Source organism: Aspergillus brunneoviolaceus, assembly GCF_003184695.1.
Source record: "Aspergillus brunneoviolaceus CBS 621.78 unplaced genomic scaffold BO95scaffold_30, whole genome shotgun sequence".
Taxonomy (NCBI): domain Eukaryota; kingdom Fungi; phylum Ascomycota; class Eurotiomycetes; order Eurotiales; family Aspergillaceae; genus Aspergillus; species Aspergillus brunneoviolaceus.
Window position 1 is genome coordinate 98,619 of NW_020290760.1, and position 21,533 is coordinate 120,151.

Below are 21,533 nucleotides of genomic sequence, written 5' to 3' on the forward strand. Positions count from 1 at the left end.
CCCGTCGTAGTTAGCCCGGCTAGCTCAATCGGTAGAGCGTGAGACTCTTAATCTCAAGGCTGCGGGTTCGAGCCCCGCGTTGGGCTTTCTTTTTTGCTCATCGTTTTCACCCCAACTTTTTCATAGCAATTCCTGCTCCTGAGCGCTGAACCAGAGAAAAATAAATCGGTAGGACCATCCATCCCCTATGTGAGAAATCAACCACAAAGAAGACCGCTTCTAAGCATCTGCTATAAAACAAGCTTAAGATTACGTGTGATTTAGCAGGCAGCATGAGACGACCAGTTAAGCAGCCCGTCAATCACAGATCTTTAAAAACATATCTTAACTTCCCAGTTTCCGAAGTCACACCATCAATATTCCGGGAACCTCGCCTCATACACAGAGTGCCTATCCATACATACGAGAAGCTCAGATCTCGGTGTCTATATACCGCCCAACCCCTAGGCCCGAAGATCAAAAGGAGCATCCAACAACAATATGTGACAGCAATCATGCAGAGAATAGCACCCGCACCGTAGCACCCACATGGCCGGTGAGGAGGGGGGAACAGGCAAACAGACAAAGGAGAGGAAAAGAAGCTTGATTGGACTATCTCAATGCCTCATGCTTTGGTAACGTGCGCAACTAACCAAGCCCAAGCCAGAAGAACTCCTACAAGTCTTCAACGCCCGGTCGCGCTTGAAGCCATCCATATCAAAGCAATTTCCCGCCTACAAGCCCCCAGAATCCAAGCCCCGGCATTATGATCAAAGCCCCTGATCCTCTGTAAGTCTACTGTGCCGCGCATATACCTCCGCCCCTGCCTCAACACTCGCCCGCGACCCCGCACCCGCTTCGGCATGCGTGAGTACAACAGATGGACGCGTGCAACGACGGGCTTCGCGCATATGCATTCGCAGAGAATCCACAGCGGTGCGGGAATGGTCAGAGGTAATCTCTTATTGGTTTGGTCCGCGCCCACGAGAGCATCGACCTCGCGTGGATCGAGGTGCGGTCCCTTGCAAGGAGGACTGGGAGTCGAAGCTAAATTCCGTGTCGCTAGCCAGATTTCACTGTTCCCCCCCCCCTTCCTTCGAACGTTCTGTTCGTAGCTATAGTGGACACGATGGATGGGTACGAGACTGATAGCAGAAACTTAGTTTTGTCTATGCTATGAGGTAGGAATGGAGAGTTGTCTGAAAGAGGCTTTCTCACATCAAGTCTGCAGAAGGTGACAATCGGGAACTCAAGAGTCCGCCTTCGTCGAAGGGAGGCCAGAGTCTTGTTTGGGAACGTGTTCTAACTCGGACGGCGTTTTGGCTTTTGCAACTGTACATCGAAGGGTTGTTGATAGTAAAAGAAGGTCCGAAAAGTCCGAACTACAATCTAGACCCAATCATGGAGACAAATAGTGTTTAGATCACAGAACCACCTCTACACGCAAGGATAGAATAGTTCTATCAAGAGGGGGGAGCAGAAAGAAAGATAGATCATATCATACCCGGACTTAAAATAATACTGATCTACATGTTCTAGCTAAATGACGATGAGCAATCTGGCATGCTCCAACATACGCAGGGACTTGGTATAACCTTGTGGAGCCATGGACTTGTCGATGCTTGTCAAGATGATTCTATCCTCGCGCGCAACTGGTCAATCGACCAAAAAGCCGAGGACAAGACCTAGCGACAAGAATAAAAACATACAACAGAAGGGATTCGCTGGTGGTCACCCACCCAACTACTAACCTCCCGGCGTGTGGCTTAAGTACGGCTGAGCGGACGGGAAGCCCTGTTTTCCACACCCTGTGGTCGTATGTGCTTGATTTAGATGATAAAGCTAACAAGTACCAACAATGAGAGTGATGATAGCCTTGTAGTCCTAAAACCCAACGGTGGATGAATAGGCATACTAATCCACTTTTTAAATTAGCACCAGCGACCACTATGCAGAATGTGCACCGGCCAAGTCCATGAGTCGAGACAAATACCAGAACACGCAATCGGCCGAAGCCCGCCGGGATAATCCTTCGAGCACACAAGAATACAACCACGGCGTGAACTGAGGTGACTACCCTCTCCCCATTCCGTCCGACCGGTCCAGCCACAGAACTCAGCCAAACACACTCGAGGTAACATCCACTTCGGTGCGCGACACAAATTAGAAGACGGTCTCAAAATTGTCCTTGGTGAACTCGTAGATGGCGCGGAAGTCGCGGCAGAGATGCGGGTTCCCCATCCCGAAGACGACGGTGCGATGCCGGTCGTAGACGGCCCCCTCCATCGTCGTGTCCCCGGCGCACATGATCCCCTGGCGGATGTAGTCGATGCAGTGGGGCAGGTGGTCGACCTGATCGAGCTCGGAGATGTCGATTTCCTCCCGTCGCCCCTCCTGGACTTTGAGGATGATCTCGTAGATCGTTTTGCGGACGTAGTCCTGCACCACAAGGAACAAGGTCAATGAGCATCACGGCATTAGAAACATGCAAAAAAAATGAATGAAAAGAGCTAGCCGATGCGGAGACGAGGCTCAAAGGTCTTACCAGGCAATGGAGCTGGTGAAACATCGAAATCGAGAAGCGTGAATACCCGTCGCCAGTGGGGAGGCCGGGGGTGAGCTCGTATTTCTGGTAGTCGCGGATGAGAACGAAACCGCGGCCCGCTGTAGCAAGTATCATCCAGGGCATGTTAGTGGCATTTCTGGGAAGGGGAAGGCTGTCTGCGGTAGTCACTCACGAGGGAGTAGTGCATCCCATGTCTCGTTCAACATTCCACCATCACGGGTAGGCTCAACGCCAAAGACCTCATCGTGCTTGAAGCTCTCCAATACGTATGGGACTGATTTGGAATTGGGAGAAGATGTCAGCATCCTCTTAGCGTAGGAAAAGACTGCCTGGCCGCATGTGCAGAAGAGGGAAAGTCACCATCGGGCACGACCGTGGGCGGTGCAACTGGGATGTGTTTGTGCGGGAAGCTGCGGGACCAAATCGCCCCAAGGGCGGCCGAGGCGAGCATCAGGGCGAGTACGAGTATGCTCTTCACTACGACGAGCTGGTAGTTGCGCCAGAATTCGTGAACCACTTCGGAGAGCCACGGGCGGTGAAACGGGGATCGTGGACCGAGGGCATCATCGGTTTCAGTCTCGTTTGACAATTTCGAATACTCTGAGGGCTGATTCAGGAACTCCATTGTGACGGTTTCAGAAGCAACGAAGTTGAGGTCTTGGCGGCAAGTGTTGCATCGAGCGAGAGCCGTGTGCTTATGTGGGAGGTCGACCTACGCTCGTGTGATTGTTGGTGGGCAGGGACGTTTATTTATAACCTGGTAGGCTGATACGGAGGGCCATCTTGCGCAGTGAGGGGAGGTTATCAATCAGAACCTACTGACTAGCGTATATTTCAAAACGCGTCATCTCGAGTCCTCTGATCATGCTCATTGACCTAGTCTCGATAAAGATCACGATCTCGAGCCTAAAGCCCAATATAACTCCGGAGTACGCAAAAATTAGAACAATGCTATCCCCAACCTACTCGCTTGTAAGCGACTCTGTCACATCTCAATAATCAAACCAGGTGCGATTGTACTGGCGCTCGCGATCGATTTGAAAACGACTAATAGCGTCATAGTCGACACATTCATGCTCCACCCCCCAGCCAGACACCGTCGTTGCCACGCCCTCGTCTGGAACAAACAGCGGTGTATATCCTTCAATCTCAAAAATAGCATTGCCACAGAGGACACTCTGTCGTAGGTACTCAAAGCAATGGTTGATATGCACGTTCCATTTCTTCTCGGTGTATTGGGGCGTGCTGGGCCCGCCGGTCTTGATCTGCCAGTAGTGGGCGCGAATGTGATTCTTTTTTTTTTTTTGAATCGATTAGCCTTAATGAACTCAGACCTGCCCACTGAGGAAACGTACCAAGCAATGCATCTGGTGCATGATGGACAAGACGTAGAAATCTTGTGGGGGTGGACTCGGTCGATTGGGGTGGTAGTAGGGCGACGGCATTCCCGGCGGCAGATTGTAGTCCCGTTGCTCCTGCTCGGTCATATAGAGAACGTCGTGAGCTACCAACCTATTAGCATTGATCGCTCTGATTACCACGGTCGTCAACTGAATGTACCGGCGATCAGAGCCTCCCAGTGGTCGTTCGTCTCCTCGGACGGTCCAACATAGCGCCCATCCATCTGAAAGCTGCGTTTGACGGTCTTGAACACCGAGGCCGGCAGGGGGGACTTGCGGTCTGCGGTCTGCACGGGTGCTGTCCGAAACCAGAGAGTGATTGCCAGGAGCCATCCCACCACCAAGAGGAAGTAGAGGACACACTGAACCGTTGTCCAGCGAGCTGTAGAGGATTCCGATGCTTTCTCCAGATCGAGGTCCGCTGCTTCGATCTCTTCATTTTGACCCCCTTCCGCGTAGGAGGAGAGAAAGGGTTGTTTGGCCTTCGAGTCCTCCATCGTGGTGTTTGTGCTTCGAATGAGAAGCGATCAGGAAGCAGTCGTCCCGAGCCCCAAATGACTTATTGGGAAGAAGAATGGGTTCTGGTCAGAAGGTCTTGATTTGAAATCAATTGCGTGTCTTTCTGCATGTCTTAGATTGAGGAGACATGAGCAAGTACGAGGTTCCCAGTTTGAAGCATCATATCCACCTTGATGCATAATGCTGGTATTGCCGCAATACGATACATCCTGGTAAGTTACCTTGAAAGATGTAAAGTATCATACTGGCGCTAGGTATTAATGACGGTACGGTAAAGTACTTTTCCGTGATAGGAGGAAGATGCGACAAGCTTATCTTCATGGTCTGAGAGCCGCTGCGACTGCAGAAAATCAAGCTTTGGTCATGTCCCTGTTCTCCACCTCCAATTCTTGATTAGAAGCAGCCAATCGGTGCAATCTGGAGCTGCAGATAGATACACCGTCTATGCTCGGAGTCACACTGTCATCGCATTCGGGAATGTCTACAGACAATTGTTTGGCTGAGGCCCTATCTACTACCTCTTGTTGGGTTCTCCCCAGCTGGCATTAAAGTACGTACAGTTTTGATCTGCAAGGCAGGATTGAGCCAAAAGGAACACACAAAGGAGGCAGACTGTGTAAACTGCAATTATGCAAGTGAACTCTTCGGTCTGTACTAGATAGCGTGACACTCGGACTCTGCGACTTGGATCTTCCCGGTTGCCTTGTCCTCCAGATAGTCCTCAATGCGCAACCCCCCCACCTCATCCTCCACAACTAGCGCCGCCCCGCGAAAATCGCTCAGATTCCTCCCAATCGTCCACTCAAGCAATTGGTCATACTTCTTACAGGTATGAATGGTGTCCACCCGAGGTCGCATGCTCTTGGTGGCGTCATTCCACTGCACCGGGATAATTGAGGTGTCGGCCGAGCACATGAGGGACTGGCGGACTTGATCGATACAGTGATCTGGCAGGCGCAAGTTAGCAGCTTGTCACGCAGGGTTTGTCGTATTCTTGAAATGTATACCTATGTGGAGCCATGTACAATAATCCAGCGTTCCATCTTTGTGATACATGCTCCGGCCGTAGCGCTCTGGATAAAAGGCCTGGCGAATGAAGTTCTAGCGACGAATGAGCAATTGAGATTGCCTCGCTATCGTGCAGCAACGAACCAACATACCAGGCAATGCAACTGGTGAAAGACATCGAGGACGACCATGTACTGGTCTTCGAGTCCGGGTTCGGCGACGCGAGAGGTTACATTGGGGAGCTTCATGGCCGCTTCCCGGTCCACGTATGTGAACAGGCCAGCTGTTTCTCGCAGACACTGGTGGTGAGCATTCCACACACAATGGGTGACAAGGGGTGGGCTCACAGTGGTAGGACTCGAGCCAGAGTCGGTCTTTCTCATCATCGGGCCAGCCTTGGAAGGGGGATTTGTTGTCCCCGCGGCTGCGGTAGAAGGTGCGGGTCTCGTACTCCACTAGGGGGTTGACCGGTGCTGTTTGTGATGTGAGCATGGCACTCAAGATACACTCATTCTTTTCACAAGTTACATACAATAGAGAAGAAGTTCTGGATGTTGTTCGGGCACCCAGAGCCTGGGTGTAACGAGCAGAATGAGAAGAATTGTGACGAGACACCACGGCAATGCTAAGGGTAGGGTGCGTTGGAAGACAGATCTCTGCTTGGGGGGATGATCACACTGAGGGCAAGCCACCTCACCATCTCTCGTTCCAAGAAGCGTTTCTTCCTCTTCGAGGGCTGGAGGATTCATGGTGTCTGTCTGCATTGTCGATGCTGTCCAAGGTCGGGTTCATCTTCGCCTCGGTAAATAAATGGATGTTCAGAAGAGACGAGGTTCATGACGGCGCCAATCCTGCAGGACCAGCCGCTTCATTCCGACACATCACACTGTCTGAACCATGCATGAAGCTATTGGTAAGTATCATGCGCACAACCAGTCTGTTTTAATTACATACGTGGTAAATTACAGGGTTGTTTCCACTAAGGTCATGTAAGCATGCATACTCATACCTTGCTCCGAGTCTCAATTTCGGACTAAACAACGGGCCCGGAGCACTGCTTGAACTATGAGACATGCAGTCTGGCCATGAAAAATATCGCAGCCGCACAATCAAGCACCAGGCTAGATGCACCTACCAACGAATCCAGTCTCATCTGCTCGGTTTGGCGTTCAGTACGGATATGGCGAGATTTAATAAATTCCCCGGCAGAGCAGAGAGCGGATGAACCCGCGACAGGTGTAAGAACTACCACTATCGAAGATGAAGACAGCCGCCGACCCGTGGTGGATGCTGGCGCTGACTTGTGGCCTTGGAGGGTGCGCGTACCCCTCTTTTCCTCGAAGCCATTCCTGACAATCTCTCAAGGCTCCAGGTGCTCTGGACGATGATGCAATCCAGTGGCACGGTGAGATTTCCAATCCAGAGCGTCTGTAATCTGTTACTGACCCGGATAGTCTTTCCTCCTGTCTCTCGGGCTGCCCGCCCCCCTCACAGCCTTTGCCTGGGTGTCCGCCCCTCTCGCGGGTACTTTTGTGTATCCTTGGATGGGAAGCCTGAGCGACCGATGCAAGTCTCGTTACGGTCGTCGCCGGCCCTTCATCCTGCTCGGTGCAGTCGGGGCGGTCCTACTCTTGGCCTCGTTGGCCTGGGTGGAGACTGTGACTCGTGCTGTCTGTTTTCCTTTGGGAGTGGATGAATCTATGCTGCAGAGAGTGATCCTAGTGACTGCACTGGTCCTGATCTGGTTGCTGAACTTTGCCATCCAGCCCCTTCAGATGGGGTTGCGCGCTCTCAGTGTGGACGTCTGTCCCGGGGCCGAGCAAGCTCGAGCCAATGCGTGGGCAACAAATTGCATCGGAGTCGGCAGAATCCTTGGTTATGTCTCCGCATACAGTGTCGGGCTTGGCTCAACGCCTGCCGAGCAGTTTCAGGCGATGGCTCTCATAGCAATCTTGTGCCTGTGTGTTACAGTCGCTTACTGCTGTGCGGTGATCGAAGAGTCGCCTCATACTCCCCAGGCCACTTCTACGAGGTTAGCGATGTCGCCTAGACGTTGGCTCTCGATTTATCGTGCCTTGCCATCTGGTGTTCGTCTCCTTTGTCAAGCCCAAGTATGTGCTTGGACAGCATGGTTCTCTTACTTGTATTATTCCACGATGTAAGTTATCTCCTTTAGTGGAATGAAAAAATGTCGAACTGCGTGGCTGACACCGGGGGAAAGCTATATTGAAAAGCTCAGTGCGTACATCGTCAACGAGACAGCCTCTCTATACTAACCTTCATCCAGACAAGATGTCCTTCCAATCCAGCAGCATCATCTTTGTATCTATGCAACAAGGAGCTGTGTTCGGACTCGCCTTTGCCATCGTGGCTTTGTGCACCGCACTCACTTTGCACGGCCTCATGAATCGGTCAAAAAGCAAGCATGAGCAAGCTCTTGCGAGGTACGGCATATGGAAGCTTCTTGCCGGAAGCCATGTGATCTTTGGGTGTATTTTGCTGGCCACTATACTCGTAGACCAGTGGATCCCTTCAGCAGTCATTCTCTGTCTTTGCGGTATACCTTGGTCATTGCTGCTTTGGGCACCTTACACGATTATCGGAAGTGAGTTTGCGGGATTGAACGGGGATCCAGATGGCTGCGAAGAGGGTATAGAGGCGCGAAACCTTGACATCGGAGTAGTATTGAGTGTACATAACATCTGCATATCGTTGCCACAGGTCTTTGCTGCCGTGCTGGATGGGGGGATCATCTGGGCCGCGGGGAAAATGGGGTCCCAGAACAGTGCCGGCTGGGTTTTAAGACTGGGAGCGGCAGGCCCTCTGATAGCGGCCTATCTTACCATCAAAATGGTCTGATATTGGTATAATCGAAATGCTTGCTTGCTTGATCTCAGTCAATTTACGCCAACAATAAAGCAAACTAGTGGAGAAGTCTGTCCTTGCATAGTGGATTCCGGCAAACTAGAATCTATGCACAGTTATGTACGCTGGCCTGCATGACTCGCTATGCACATTCCTGGCCGTCACTGCATACATTCATCGACGGCTACCTGAACACACCATCTCCCGACAACTCTGACTATCGAATTGATGCACACCCAGCGAAACAGCCACACAACGTCTCCTACATTTCTTGGTTCAGTTTCCAGATTTGAGCCCTTCCACCTTGACTCTGGAAAGCATCAGCAAGCTGTCATTCCAAGACTCCAACCAGGTCTTACCGATGGTGGCTGAGCTTAGTGCTTCTTGGTCTCATACTCTCCATAATTCTTGGTCCAGATGATCTCACGAGCGGGATCAACAACGGCACCATCCTCCTCGCGTTTCTCGTACTCTCCGTAGTTCTTGGTCCAGATGATTTCGCGGGCGGGGTCGACAACAGCCCCGTCTTCTTCGCGTTTCTCATATTCTCCGTAGTTCTTGGTCCAGATGATTTCGCGGGCGGGGTCGACAACAGCCCCGTCTTCTTCACGTTTCTCATATTCTCCGTAGTTCTTGGTCCAGATGATCTCACGAGCGGGATCAACAACGGTGCTATCCTCCTCGCGCTTCTCATACTCTCCGTAGTTCTTCGTCCAAATGATCTCACGCGCCGGGTCGACGACGGTGCCCTCTTCGTCGCGCTTGACCGGGGCACCCACAGCACCCAAAGAGGCGATCGAGAGGAGAACAAGAGTTCTAGCAAGCATATCGAAGGCTGACGAGGGGTAATACGGTTGGGTTCTTCGAAGATGAGGTCAAGTCTAAGATGAATCCGCTTCACGGCCTTTTCAGGATGGATGATACTCTCCACCAAGGTGTGGCAGACACAGGACTTTATATTTCCAAGCTTCAAGAGAATACGGGGATCATGGAGACATGACAACCTGGTAGGTATCAGAGCACGCGGGCAATGGGTGACGGGCCCGAGGCTCGGAGATTTGGTCAAAGGAAACTACTTGGTTCTACTGCAGGGAGTGTGTGCCTTCCATATCGAACCTGGATCCGGTGCAGTCCTGGTATGAGTAAAACTTGCGATCTCGTCCCCTCGTACTCTGCTATCTTCCGTGATGTTTTGCGTGATCATCGACGGCCGCAGACAGTGTCGTGGCACTCACGAGCAATCCAGGCGGCGGGGTTAGCCCCCCACGGCCGCACTATGTCGGTTTCCGTTACAGAGTAGGTAGCTTCGTGATGATCCCCACGGAAAGTTCAATTCTTTCTGATGAGGGATTTTCATGACGATTTCCGCAAGCCAAATGCTGTTTCAAGCTCGTCGTGCCTCTGACAAGTTAGGGTTGTGGTGGAGGTTTGTGACCGTATAAAAGACATGTACTGTACGTCGTGTATTACGATACGTGCCAGCCCACGGGACAATACAGTACACTTCATGCATAAGTTACAGCTTACCCTCCTAACCTTATCTTTCGATGGCACCACCTGCAACAATAATAAGCACTAGACTAATCACAACAAGATCCTTCCGATGCGGGGTCGAACACATAAACAAGCATGTCAGATACGAGAATAGCTGCACCAACCTCCATTCACCCTCTCTGTGAAACCAGTGACGTACTTCCATCAGCGCACTTCGCAGTCTTCTGGACTTACCCTCCCGCTAATCACGAATTAATTGCTCGAGCAAGATGACCGAGTGGAACGTACTGACCGCAACTGCAACGCAGCTGAGCCGTCTCCTGCAGGAGGGCCACACGACAAGTCACGACATTGTCCAGGCCTATCTGGCACAGATCGACCAGCACAATCGCGCCGGCCTGCAGCTGCACGCGTTGATCTCCGTCAACCCCGCGACGGCCCTGGCCCAGGCTGCCGACCGCGACCGCGAGCGAGCCGAGGGTCGCATCCGCGGCCCCCTCCACGGGGTCCCAATCATTGTCAAGGATGCTATCATCACGTCGCGCGCGTTGGGACTCCCCACCACCGCCGGGGCCGTGGCCTTCCAGGATACCTACGGACGCGCCAACGCAGCGATTATCGAGTCTCTGCTCGACCAGGGAATGATCATCCTCGCCAAAGCGAGTATGACGGAGTTCTGCGGCCTCAAGGCGACCTGTATCACCGCGGGCTGGTCGGCCGTGAACGGCCAGACCCAGTCCCCCTATATTGCGGGGGGGTTCCGCCCGGACGATCTCTTTATCGGTCGCTCGGGGCCCGGCGGGTCCTCGTCGGGGTCGGCCGTGGGCGTTGCCGCGGGCTTTGCGCCGCTGGCTCTGGGCACAGAGACCTCGGGCTCTGTCTGCATGCCCACCAACCGCGCGGGGCTGTATTCCATCACCGTCACGCAGGGCTCGGTCCCCCTTGAGGGGGTCTTTTCCTTGAGTAGGGACTTTGACAAGATAGGGGCTATAGCGCGGTGTCCCGGGGACCTCGCGGTGGTGGCACACGCTCTGAGTGGAGTGGAGTATACACCGCCGGCAGGATGGACGGACGTGTCGGTCGGTTTCGTTGATCCTCTCGTATGGGACGCTTTCGCGTTTCAGAAGTCACCAGACCCGGATGTAGAGCGGCAAATTGTAGGTTATGTCCCTGTTTGACTTGATGTGCTGTCTGCTGAAGCTCCACAGTTGAGTAGCTATGAGTGGGCGAGATCGCAGATTGCGCAGCGAGGAGGCCGCGTTGTCTACCCGGTAGAGTTGCCGACGATGGAGAGGCTGCACTACGAGGGCCAGAGTGTGAACTACTCCGTTGCATGTAAGAACACCTGCTGCGGAACTTCTGAATACAGAACTAATGTGGGACAGTCTATGAGTTTCCGAAGCTGTTCGAGACATTCTGCTCCATGCTAGAGGAGCCAAAAGTGCAATCGGTTCCGGAACTGATCGAATGGAACAAGGATCATGCCTCAATTGCGATGCCGCCACGTAAGAAAACTAACAGACTTGGTACCTTGACTGATACTGGAGCTAATTTATTATAGCACATACTGATCAAAATGACCTGCTGGAGACGCTAAAATCGTCCATGGATGATGAGAAAGCAGCCGCAGCAAAGACGTACGCTCAACGACTCGCGGGACCAGAGGGTATCGACGCAACGCTTGAAAAGCACGGAGTCGATATTATCATCGGACCGGGAGACTGCGCTATCTGCGCGGTTGCTGCTCTTGCGGGATACCCTACCGGTATGGTTCCTCTCGGGCGCTTGGAAGGGCCAGGTGGGTTGGGTCAGCCTCAAGGATTGATGTTGATAAGCCGCGCTGGGGGGGAACAAAAGCTTCTACAGTTTATGCATCAGTGGAAAGAGATAGCAGGAGACTGGAAGGTCCCCCCTTTACTGGCTTGAGGGTTGAATGTTGTGACTTCCCCGCTGTCGCGCCGCTGTCCACCATGATGTCAATTGATCAGCTAGACTACACAGTCAACATCTCAATCAAGGCCCGACTATACTTCATGCTCTTGATATTCCAAATCCAGAGCAGCTAAGCGCCCAAAGCAGGAACAACTACTAAGCCCAAGTAAGAGATGGTTTGCCACTCATCGACCAGAAACCATTGCGCCCACCAAAGTCGGGTTAGTAAGTCGTGTCCGTACTCGTCGGCTCTGCTCCACGAACGTAGAAGCACGGCATCGAGTACCAGGAAGCAAAATGTGAAAATCGCCATCCCCAACGATGTGCAGTGCGCTGCACGAGATCCGGTGACCTTCCCTTCTCTGAATGGCTGCCGGCGCAGACTCATCGTCTTCCGGAGGCACTCGATATGGGAGATCACAATGACGACCCCGCTTCCGAGAGTCCACAAAAGTTGCAGCGCGTCGCGAGACTCGTTCCGATCGCGTAGCATCTCTCTCTCGCGGCCTACGGTAAAGGCGAATGCAGCTGCGCCGAGGACGTAAGCCACCCACGGAGACGACCTGTCTTGACTGGGTCGGGGTCGCAAGGACTGAAGAGCAAAGAATACAACGGCTGCATTCCGGCTCGCCCGTAGTATGATATTCAGGGTCCAAATCGTTTCACAGGCATACGGGTAACCGTGGCGGTTGATGTAAGTGAGGTTCGCCCAGGCGATCGCGGCGTCGAGGCAAACCAAGCAGATTACCAAGACGAACAGTCTAGATCTGTGCACTTCCATCGACGGTCGACTCTTGAAATGGTTGATTGCGACCGCAACGCTCAGGCACAAGCTGGTCAGAAAGCAGAACGCCATGAAATGCCATTTTCCCACTTGTATAGCGGGAAGATAGCCATGCGCGGAATGCAAGCGCATGACAGCGCTAAAAGTGGACGCCGTGAAGCCAATTGCTTCGACGCAGTATGAGCCAGACCCCGTGAGAGGAAAATAGATGGTGCTAGGGTACTGTGAGATGTGTACAGCCTCCGTCAAGATCGGGTGCTTTGCGTCTTCTAACCGGCCGATGAAGGCGCCGTAGCTTTCTGGGCGGCATGCGCCAGCTTCGATTGCTATGCTGTCACAGACATAGTGCATCTATCAGCGGTTAGTTATTGTTCAATACTGATTCATGGTTCGCACCACTCACCTTTCCGTTGATGACTTTCCCGCCCAACTGTCCGTCACTCTTGCGGAAAATAGCAACGCTGACGATGGGATCTTTCTCCGCTGTCACCAGGTTGGCAAAGTTGAGAGTTATGGCAGACTGCGGATACGCCCCGGAGGTCAAGGTGCCTGGCGAAAGGCTGGCGGGTCCGAAGGCCTCCACACACTGTCTCCAGTGCGATTGATTCTAGTATAGTTAGCAATCATGCCGTCGAGAGCCCGGAAGTGCTAGTCATGAAAGTACCAGTTGATACCGCTGTGCCATAGCACCATCAGCAATGTTGAGGATCAAGGAGAGCCAGAGTGTGAGGTGATGCATGGCTGTCTTCTACTTAGCACGCTGCAATGCTTTGGGGTATCCCACGTTGGCTCAATCTCATATACCTTTTACAAGTTTTCCTTGCCATTGCAACGTCCGAATCCGTGTCTACATGCAAGCCTCGGTTGGTATTCAGCAGTAGTGAGCAAGCTATTACCTGCATCTGTGACAGTCACGTACTCGGTCTGGATCAGCCGCGCGGTCTACAGTATTACAACGAGACGAGACGTGACTGATACACACAGGTATTGTGTTTCTTCGTTCTGACGTGATCCGCTAGCTTTGTAAAGAAACACCTTATCAGCGGACCCTGATTGGAGCTCACCTTAGTAGTTTCAGGGTCCGGGCCATGCATCGGATTCCGTCGGTGCAGAATTGATCGACGCAGCCTAACTCCGAGCCGTCCGAGGAGCCTATGCCTCATTTGTGAGTGGATATACCTCACGATACTTCAGTTAGCCCTAATGTCAAGATGAACACAGGGTCTTTCGTTCTCCCCGCTTGCTGCTCATTCTCAACGGCCACCTCATCCTCCATTCCCCTTTCTCCTCGAGATCATGTCGAAACAATCCCAACGCTATTCTCAAGTCCCCTCCGAGGACTCGGACCTGGGCGATGAGACCTCTATTCCCACATCCGGCTGGCGGGCGAAATTTCGCTATCGCGGCTGGATCTGTCTGGTTCTGCCCGTCGTTCTTTTTTTGACGTCTCTTGTGAATCTGTTTGTAGCGACCAAGTATCGTGTCAACGATCGGACATGCGCGCAGCATATGAATGCTGTTTGTAAGAATATGCTCCGTTGTTTAAACGAATGTGAGTGACTAACGCTGAACACGTCCCAGCACCTGCCATGGAGGCCGTCGAGTATGAATGGAAGACGTTTGAGAATGATTTCTTCCACCAGTCCGTCTATCGCGGTCCTCCTTCCGTCGAGCTGGAGAAGGCGTGGGATGAGCTCTGGGATTGTAGGTCTCCACAATTTCTCTTTGTCCAAGTATTCTGACACATGTCCTCACAAATCTCCAGACGGCGCCTTCAGCGTTCCGCACGAGATGCTACCCAAACTCAACAAGTCCACCACGGGGTGGCGTGAGATATCGCACGAGCGAGGCGGCGGTGTGGCTGGCCTGCTGGAGGGGTTCCATCAGATTCACTGCTTGGTATGTGGTGACTCCAGCGATTTGGTCGAAAACGGGAGTTAACGAGTTGGTGTTCCTACACTACGTAGAATCTGATCCGTCAATACACATACCGCGACCAGTGGGATTATAGCGCTCTTCCGTCCTTTGACGGGACCCCTCAGCTGGTGCGGCACCATGTGGATCACTGCATCGAGACCCTGCGCATCAATCTCATGTGCACGGCGGACGTGACCCCATACCTGATCCAGCTCAATCCCAATCGAAAGCTTGGCGAAGATCCGAACTTCAATACGCTGCACAAGTGCCGGAAGTGGGATAGGTTGGTGGACTGGGCCAAGCAGCATGAGGTTTTCAGAACGGTGGATCCCGCGTCTGCGCATGACGGTCATTCCTGATGTTTTCTCAGCATAGGTACTACAGTAGATAGTTCGAGCTGTGGTTTGACAGTGATTTCAGTATGAATAGTTAGATTCGGTAAATTGAGCATTATGGACATCAGGTGACTGGAAGAGCCATCACTTAGATGACGAGATAGCCCACTGAAAAACTGGAACAACAGCATAAGGAGCAAGTTGTATTCTGAGTGGTAAAGGTGATACCGACATTGACATCGGAGTTTTGAGTGGGCCGTAGTCACAGTCAGGCCCAGTCTTACTGCAGTTGGCCATAAATAGCGGCATTATTCTGTGCGAAGTGAAACATATCTGTCAATCTGCGTGTTCCAACCATTGACCCTCACCCGCAGAGCCTTTGATCCCACCTCGCCATGCACCTCAAAACTCCTTCTTGGCTCAACCCACCCCACGTGTCGCCAGTACAATGGGCATTCCACTTGGCATTTTTTCTATTCTCCATTCTGTGCGGCACTTGGATGGCGTCGAATCGACTTCCCTGTCAGCTCCCCACGGCCCGAGTCAGTAGTCGACGAGCGACGCTCGAGATGCCCGTGTACGGAGAGGACGAGTATGAGTTCGCTCGTTTTGTGGGTCATCCCGACGCCCCCAGCCCCTTCAGAGGACCACCTTCTCCCGCCGTCGACGAAATGTGGAACAGTCTGTGGGCCGACAACATGCTGGTCTCCGAGCAGGAGTATGCGCTCTCCCAGCCCCAGGACCGCCGGGCGGGGGTGTACGGTGTCTCGTCAACGAGCCAGGGCTTTTTCGCGACTTTCGAGTCGACCCATCAGTTACATTGCTTGGTTGGTTACCTCGCTCAAATGGCCCAAATGCCGGCATCGCCCTAATTCCAGCTAGTATAACCTCTTTCGCGCGTCGCATGTGGACTATTATGAACCAGAAAGAAAGTTCCTGCTCCACAACCCGGAGAAGTATCACGCCCGTCTGGGTGAGTGTTTCCCCGGCAATTTGTACTGGTTGCGTTGGGCTGACGACGGACTGAGACCACTGTACGGAGATCCTGAGGCAGAAGCTTATGTGGTATGTGTTGTCCTTCACCGGTCGTGATCCGCTCTATCTAATCTAGCGACAGTGATGCCGATGCGAGTATCGTGACGTACGCATGGGGGAATGATACCGAGAGCTACGAGGCGGACTTTAGTGTGTTGCATCAGTGTAGAAATTATGAGACGCTGCTGGATTGGAGTCGGAAACATTCTGCTACGGGAGCCGTGTTTACGAGGGACTAGAAGTTCTTGGGAATGGGGATATTGATCGCGTGGAGAAAAAACCATGTGACTAGTGAAAAGATCGTGGCGAAGGGTGTATTCTAGCATTCAGTCCGACAACCAACACCAGCACTACTTTCTGCAACCTTCCCCTGTCAGTTATTCCTCATCGATGTAGACAATATGGCCCGGACGAGGCAACGTCTCCGGGTCAAAGTCCTTCCCGTCGACGGGCCCGAGATGGGGATGCACCACACGCCCGGCAGCGCCGATGGAGTGCTCCTTCGTCCAGGCGAAAATGTCGTCCCAGTTCCGGCAGGTGCGGGTGGTTTGAAAAACCGGCCACGGGAAGGGATAGCCCTCGACCCAGCGAACGGGCATCAGACTCAGATCCGCGTGGCATTGGATACTGTGTCGCAGAATATCGAGGCAGTGGCCCAGATGGTACTCGGGGTTCGGATCCTCCTGGAGTTTGATCTCCCGGCCCAGAATCTTGCGGCGAAACCAGTTCTAGATTGATATGGTTAGCAGTTGCTTGACGTGGCCAACGCAGACATTCCCACCAAGCAGTGCAGCTCATGATAGACTTCCAGCCCAGCAAGATACCCTGATCCGTCCTCCAAGCGCACGGACGTTTGGTTGATGCGATCAAGGTCTGCCTTGTCGACCTTGATCCATCCGTCTGGAGAAATGGTGTTAATGGGGTTTGTTCAGAGCGGTTCTCGCCCAGGAATGAACGTACATGGCCCATCTTGACTGATCTCACGCCACAGTCGATCGGCCTCCGGGGTATCCTGGGCGTACGGCGAAGTCTGTCCGATCCCAACATCGGTCATTTCGACTTCATGATTCAGAACCCGTTGCAATTGCGCTATATGATACTCAGTTAGTCTCGCACCCCGACCCGTCACGCCTGGGGGACGTACGGATGACGAAGTCAATCTCCGGTGTTTTGCCATTTCTGTGCTTGTAGATCAATACAAAGAAGCCGAGATTCATCGCGAGAAACACTATGTTGATAAGTGTAAAGGCCGCTCCCCGCAGCCTTTTACGGTGGGGGGAACGCCGTTCGGATGTGTCCAGGACGTCTGCAGCATCCTCGGTGGATGGCGCACGGTGATAATCGGTCTTGGTGAAAGGGCGTGCAATGGACATCTTGAGTGACATGATTAATTATGCGGTGGTTGGCTTTCCTTGGGCATGGACCTCTGCTAGAGAAGAAAGCTCGAATAGATACAATGCACCCAGGTACAGGCTGTCACTGTGCGTGGTGAGTATTTTCCCTCCCTGCTCGCCGGGGGCAACAGGGGGAGGCTATCGACTACCCTCACTCCTGTGCGCAAATCGACCCCGCACGTTGTGCTTGCTAGAGATAACAAGCTTCGCCAAAAGCCTTGTTTTACTGTGTCTGACACCATGCATGTCCGAGCCTGCATAATACCCTGCATTAAGCATCCTGTATTTATCTGTCAGAAGAATTGTTGCCGGGGGTGGTATTATTACCGTCTTACCACATCGGGGTAATACTTTAAACACGGGACAAGCTGCAAAAAAAAAAAATACTAACTCCACTGCAATGCAACCCTGCTTCGTTGTCATGGCATGGCATTAACCCGAAGGAGTAACTGCCCAAGGGCTCGATTTACGTCTTGAAGTTTTGCTGTGCGAGAACGACACATCGGCTCGGTCCCGAGTCCAAGTGAAGCGGAAACGAGAAGACCCTCTCCCCACAGCCTATGATACTGGATGTCTCTCACAACTTTCAATCGTGCCTTACTGCATTGCACGCCCGTGCTGAACTGAACATCTCCCACTGCCCAGAAGCTTACAAAGGTTGAATTGTGCAGGATCATCTACCAAGATGATGGGATTCCAACATTTACTGGGTTGGCGACGTACGCAGCCCAGCCGAATGATCATTCCTACGAGCGATGAGGACGGCGAGGAGGAACTCTTTCTTCCTTCTGAGCCCCACGAGAAGAGACGTTTCGAAGAGACAAGACCCGAAGCGCTGCCATGGATGATTTCCACTTTCACAATGGGCGCATGCCTCCTCGTCCTCCTTCTGCTCGCATATCCGGCGTCCGGTGGTCAGAGCTACGAGGTTGGATACGCGACCGAGATGCGTGAGTTCCTGCCCATCAAGTGCACTTTAAACACAACATATCTGGTTGGGTGGGCCGCTGACTGAATCCGTAGAGGCTGCCATACCGCAGATCGAGCTGGAACGAGTCCGATTCTGGGGCGGGATCAAAGCCGATGAGAACGGTACGTTCTACATGCATTTCAATCCCGCCGATAACGTGCGATACGTTGGGAAGCCCACGCGCGAGTTGGATGCGGCCTGGGATCGTTTGGCTGGTGAGTCGGGCCTTTGACACGGAAATATAGGTGATAAAGTTGAAAGTACTGACTTCTCCGCCACTGTGCAGGACAATTCATTCCTCTCACGCAAGAGGAATCCGAGAGTGTGGAGGGAGATATATCGGAGCACGATGGCATCTACTTGGCTGCGTGAGCAGAGTTCCAAATTTTCCCGGGTAGCAGAGCACCTTGTTTGCTGACGATTGATTGCCCTGAAAAAGCACGGCCGTTCAGCATAGTCTTCACTGCCTGGTAGGCCATGCAAACCCCCCTTGTTCCCCACCAGCTGCCAATGATTGACACCCTCCAGAACTACCTACGGCAAGCTATTTACGATGATTACTATCCTTCCATTCATGAGATTCGTCCGCATATCCCCGAATACTGGTTGCATGTGGGTAAGTTACCCGCGTCGAGCTTTGAGTGCAGGGGAAAAGTTGAAGCTAAGCAGTCGGTCGAACTAGACCATTGCATCGAAACTTTGCGACAAGAGATTCAGTGCGCAGGGGATCTAACCCCGGTGCCTAAGGTGTGGAATGAACATGCGGGGCAACTGTTAGCTGATATTGAGGCCACGCATACCTGTCGCAAGTTTGAGCGGATTCTCGAATGGACGGAGAGTCGTTAGATCGCAACAGAATAATAATGCGAAAGCAATTGGATGAAATTTTTCACTGTTGAATTATGCACAAACAATCACTTGCGTGCAAGATAGAGCAAACCTCTCTTCGAATAGAAAGTGTACCGCCAAACGAAGCTTTCCATGAGCCCTCGCAATGAGCCCTCGCAGCAGTTATGTCAGCTCGCATTAGTTACCATCGACTGAGACATTCCATCAACTCGGCCGAATCCATAAGCCGATGTTTGCCAGAGAGCCTGTATTAATGTCACTCCGACTTCGATCGAAGTGATCGCCTCACAACTGTGGGGCGTCAATGTGGTATCTTTCGTACCCGATAAGACGCGTAAGAGTGACGGTTAGATTACCAGCTGTATGTGACATGCGGTAAGTCAGTACAGGTCCACTTCATACAGTACGCCGCGTTCTCAGATTACCACATAGGTAGTGTACCAGGCTCTCATGCATGGATGGATGCAAGGTCGGACTGACTTCAGGCTTGCACTAGGTAAACTTGAAATCAGGATTGCGATTAATAGCACAGATAGAGATATGATCGGTAATCGATTTTGTAGAACTGCCGTGCCCAAGGTAAATCATACTCGGCAGCCTGCGGGGGAAAAAGTTCTTGGCCCTCCAACACGCGAGAACGTTGGACGTCCCCTGAAGCACGGCGTGATTCTGTCTTGTGTGCTGCATCTGTCGTCCAGGCCTATTCCCATACTCTCTTCTTGAGCTCTGTCTACAAGCATATATCGTCAGTACAGTCAGATCGCAGTCATGGTACGCCCCCAGAAAGAAGAGGCAAACGAGCGCATGTCGGATGCTGCGACTGAAAGCCTACTCGATGGCCACTCGAGATCGAGTCGTTACTACAGGTTAGAAAGAAAGTTCTGGTGGGGATTTTCTTGTGGACAGCAACTGTCTAGGGCCCTGCACCTAATCCTCCTATCAACTTTAATCGCCTTCCTCATCGCCTACATTGTCATTCTTCAGCACGACCACCTTGTCAAACAGCTCCGCGCCCCGGGCCCAGTTCTCTCCCCTCCACAGCTTTCCTCGTCGATTTTACCCCATGCTGGGCACTTACCAAGGCCATCCGCACACTGGACCGACTGCGGCAGTTCCCCCGAGGAAGCCATCTCCAAGGGCTGTCGCTACGACGTGATCCTCGTCGCCTGGGTACCAGCGGACTGCTTCGACGAGGAGCTGATGGAGAGCTACCTCGCTGAGGTCGAGTATCCCTTTTGGCTCGACCGCGCGCTGCAGCAACCAACAACTCTGACGGAGGTCCGCCGCGGCATTCACCCGGTGGTGTTCTCGAACCAGGAGTTCCACATGGCGCACTGCGCGTATTTCCTCGAGATGTCCATTCGCGGGTTCCGGCAGCGGCGCGTCTGGGATAACACCACGCTGGACATGGAGCACATGCGGCATTGCGCGCGCACCGTCAGGGATCATTGGCTGCCTGAGATGGGGTATTCGCCGCTTCATATGGTGTGGCATTCGTGCGGAAGACCGGAGGAGTGAGGGGGGTCGTGGTTGAAAGTTAGGCTGCGCTATATTGATATAGAGGATTGAGATTCAATGCCACTATGAGATGGTCTAACGGATCAAACGAGGAACCCTATATACTGCTTGATAGTTGAGCGTAGAAGAGTTGTAGGCTTTCTCATCAGGCGTAAGGGAATCCTATGCATTGAAGTAATAGAAAGCTGATGCGGACCAGGGAGTGCTATGACACAAGTACTATGATGGCATCTTGATCCTGACCTCTAACCGCCTCGGCTCCTTCGACGAGGCCTTCAAATCCCGCATCCAGGTCTCCCTGCACTACCCCAATCTGACCCGCGCACAGCGCTACAAGATCAGGCGCAACTGGTTCACCCGGCTCAAGCGGCTGGAGAGCGCGCAAATCGACTTCAACAACGTCGAGTGCTACCTTGGCGAGCTGGCTCAGCAGGCGCTGAACGGCCGCGAGATCCGCAATGCCATCACGACGAGCCGCCAGTTGCCCAAATTCAATGGCAAGGATTTATCCCGTGCCGACCTGCAGCTTATTCTCGATGTCTCAGGTCGGTTCATTAAGTATTTGTGCACTTTGAAAGGGAGGCTTTGGGATGACGATATCGCTAGGGATTCTGGTTTAAGATGAGTGATTATGTGTATATATCCTCAGCGTTGTTGTGTAAATCCGCCCTCTTGCTGCCTTCATTATAATTCTCTCTCGCCAAGCAGTCGTACTGCTGATGGGCTGCTGATGGATCTTCCTGCGACCACTTGCTATTTCAAGCCTTGTAAAGATGTTGAATCTTACGTCTGGTTTCCGCTTATGCAGTGTAACAGACGCTTAAGTTCTAACGAGGTTGACACAGAGTTCCGCAAGCAATGTAGAGCTTAAAACGCAAACCGGTGATGGAAGTCTACATACAATAAGAACTTCCCAAGCCAGCAAAAAAGCATATCATCTCGCCCTTACATCCCGATCACGATCCCAG

At 52.6% G+C, this 21,533-nt stretch overlaps 12 protein-coding genes and 1 non-coding gene across 13 annotated transcripts; 7 read left to right on the forward strand and 6 right to left on the reverse strand.

Annotated features, from left to right (window-relative positions):
- Nucleotides 1-13: 13 nt before the first annotated feature.
- On the forward strand, nt 14-86 carry BO95DRAFT_t128. Its single transcript has one exon. It is a non-coding gene; the product is annotated as a tRNA-Lys (tRNA).
- A 2,056-nt stretch (nt 87-2,142) lies between these two features.
- BO95DRAFT_361814 (uncharacterized protein) lies at nt 2,143-2,659 on the reverse strand (the record flags this gene model as incomplete). The annotated part of the gene is made up of 2 exons (XM_025582544.1): nt 2,143-2,418; nt 2,525-2,659. The coding sequence occupies 2 exons, from the start codon at nt 2,657-2,659 to the stop codon at nt 2,143-2,145; spliced, it is 411 nt and encodes a 136-aa protein (XP_025442693.1).
- Nucleotides 2,660-3,537: 878 nt separating this feature from the next.
- BO95DRAFT_361817 (oxidase ustYa family protein) lies at nt 3,538-4,442 on the reverse strand (the record flags this gene model as incomplete). Its single annotated transcript, XM_025582545.1, has 3 exons — nt 3,538-3,837; nt 3,901-4,049; nt 4,106-4,442. The coding sequence occupies 3 exons, from the start codon at nt 4,440-4,442 to the stop codon at nt 3,538-3,540; spliced, it is 786 nt and encodes a 261-aa protein (XP_025442694.1).
- A 676-nt stretch (nt 4,443-5,118) lies between these two features.
- Nucleotides 5,119-5,964, reverse strand: BO95DRAFT_361969 (oxidase ustYa family protein; the record flags this gene model as incomplete). The annotated part of the gene is made up of 4 exons (XM_025582553.1): nt 5,119-5,432; nt 5,490-5,565; nt 5,625-5,755; nt 5,820-5,964. 4 exons carry the CDS (start codon nt 5,962-5,964, stop codon nt 5,119-5,121), a joined length of 666 nt encoding a protein of 221 aa, XP_025442695.1.
- Nucleotides 5,965-6,929: 965 nt separating this feature from the next.
- On the forward strand, nt 6,930-8,331 carry BO95DRAFT_361828 (uncharacterized protein; the record flags this gene model as incomplete). Its single annotated transcript, XM_025582546.1, has 2 exons — nt 6,930-7,630; nt 7,731-8,331. Coding segments are annotated over 2 exons (1,302 nt in total), but the record flags the coding sequence as incomplete, so codon positions are not given.
- A 380-nt stretch (nt 8,332-8,711) lies between these two features.
- Nucleotides 8,712-9,164, reverse strand: BO95DRAFT_431433 (uncharacterized protein; the record flags this gene model as incomplete). The annotated part of the gene is made up of 1 exon (XM_025585007.1): nt 8,712-9,164. The coding sequence occupies one exon, from the start codon at nt 9,162-9,164 to the stop codon at nt 8,712-8,714; it is 453 nt and encodes a 150-aa protein (XP_025442697.1).
- Nucleotides 9,165-9,958: 794 nt separating this feature from the next.
- On the forward strand, nt 9,959-11,850 carry BO95DRAFT_514042 (amidase). The gene is made up of 4 exons (XM_025591646.1): nt 9,959-10,988; nt 11,040-11,166; nt 11,217-11,336; nt 11,393-11,850. The coding sequence occupies exons 1-4, from the start codon at nt 10,101-10,103 to the stop codon at nt 11,755-11,757; spliced, it is 1,500 nt and encodes a 499-aa protein (XP_025442698.1). The 5' UTR covers nt 9,959-10,100; the 3' UTR covers nt 11,758-11,850.
- A 43-nt stretch (nt 11,851-11,893) lies between these two features.
- On the reverse strand, nt 11,894-13,286 carry BO95DRAFT_463228 (uncharacterized protein; the record flags this gene model as incomplete). Its single annotated transcript, XM_025588974.1, has 3 exons — nt 11,894-12,898; nt 12,951-13,154; nt 13,212-13,286. 3 exons carry the CDS (start codon nt 13,284-13,286, stop codon nt 11,894-11,896), a joined length of 1,284 nt encoding a protein of 427 aa, XP_025442699.1.
- Nucleotides 13,287-14,136: 850 nt separating this feature from the next.
- Nucleotides 14,137-14,823, forward strand: BO95DRAFT_362066 (oxidase ustYa family protein; the record flags this gene model as incomplete). The annotated part of the gene is made up of 3 exons (XM_025582559.1): nt 14,137-14,251; nt 14,313-14,446; nt 14,515-14,823. The coding sequence occupies 3 exons, from the start codon at nt 14,137-14,139 to the stop codon at nt 14,821-14,823; spliced, it is 558 nt and encodes a 185-aa protein (XP_025442700.1).
- A 545-nt stretch (nt 14,824-15,368) lies between these two features.
- Nucleotides 15,369-16,073, forward strand: BO95DRAFT_463230 (oxidase ustYa family protein; the record flags this gene model as incomplete). The annotated part of the gene is made up of 4 exons (XM_025588975.1): nt 15,369-15,626; nt 15,682-15,772; nt 15,828-15,864; nt 15,917-16,073. 4 exons carry the CDS (start codon nt 15,369-15,371, stop codon nt 16,071-16,073), a joined length of 543 nt encoding a protein of 180 aa, XP_025442701.1.
- Nucleotides 16,074-16,322: 249 nt separating this feature from the next.
- Nucleotides 16,323-16,672, reverse strand: BO95DRAFT_327610 (uncharacterized protein; the record flags this gene model as incomplete). Its single annotated transcript, XM_025581874.1, has 2 exons — nt 16,323-16,544; nt 16,616-16,672. Coding segments are annotated over 2 exons (279 nt in total), but the record flags the coding sequence as incomplete, so codon positions are not given.
- Nucleotides 16,673-17,913: 1,241 nt separating this feature from the next.
- BO95DRAFT_463232 (oxidase ustYa family protein) lies at nt 17,914-19,044 on the forward strand (the record flags this gene model as incomplete). The annotated part of the gene is made up of 6 exons (XM_025588976.1): nt 17,914-18,178; nt 18,252-18,413; nt 18,485-18,566; nt 18,638-18,668; nt 18,727-18,814; nt 18,881-19,044. The coding sequence occupies 6 exons, from the start codon at nt 17,914-17,916 to the stop codon at nt 19,042-19,044; spliced, it is 792 nt and encodes a 263-aa protein (XP_025442703.1).
- Nucleotides 19,045-19,351: 307 nt separating this feature from the next.
- On the forward strand, nt 19,352-21,190 carry BO95DRAFT_431440 (uncharacterized protein; the record flags this gene model as incomplete). Its single annotated transcript, XM_025585008.1, has 4 exons — nt 19,352-19,422; nt 19,560-19,626; nt 19,798-20,532; nt 20,783-21,190. 4 exons carry the CDS (start codon nt 19,352-19,354, stop codon nt 21,188-21,190), a joined length of 1,281 nt encoding a protein of 426 aa, XP_025442704.1.
- Nucleotides 21,191-21,533: the final 343 nt, after the last annotated feature.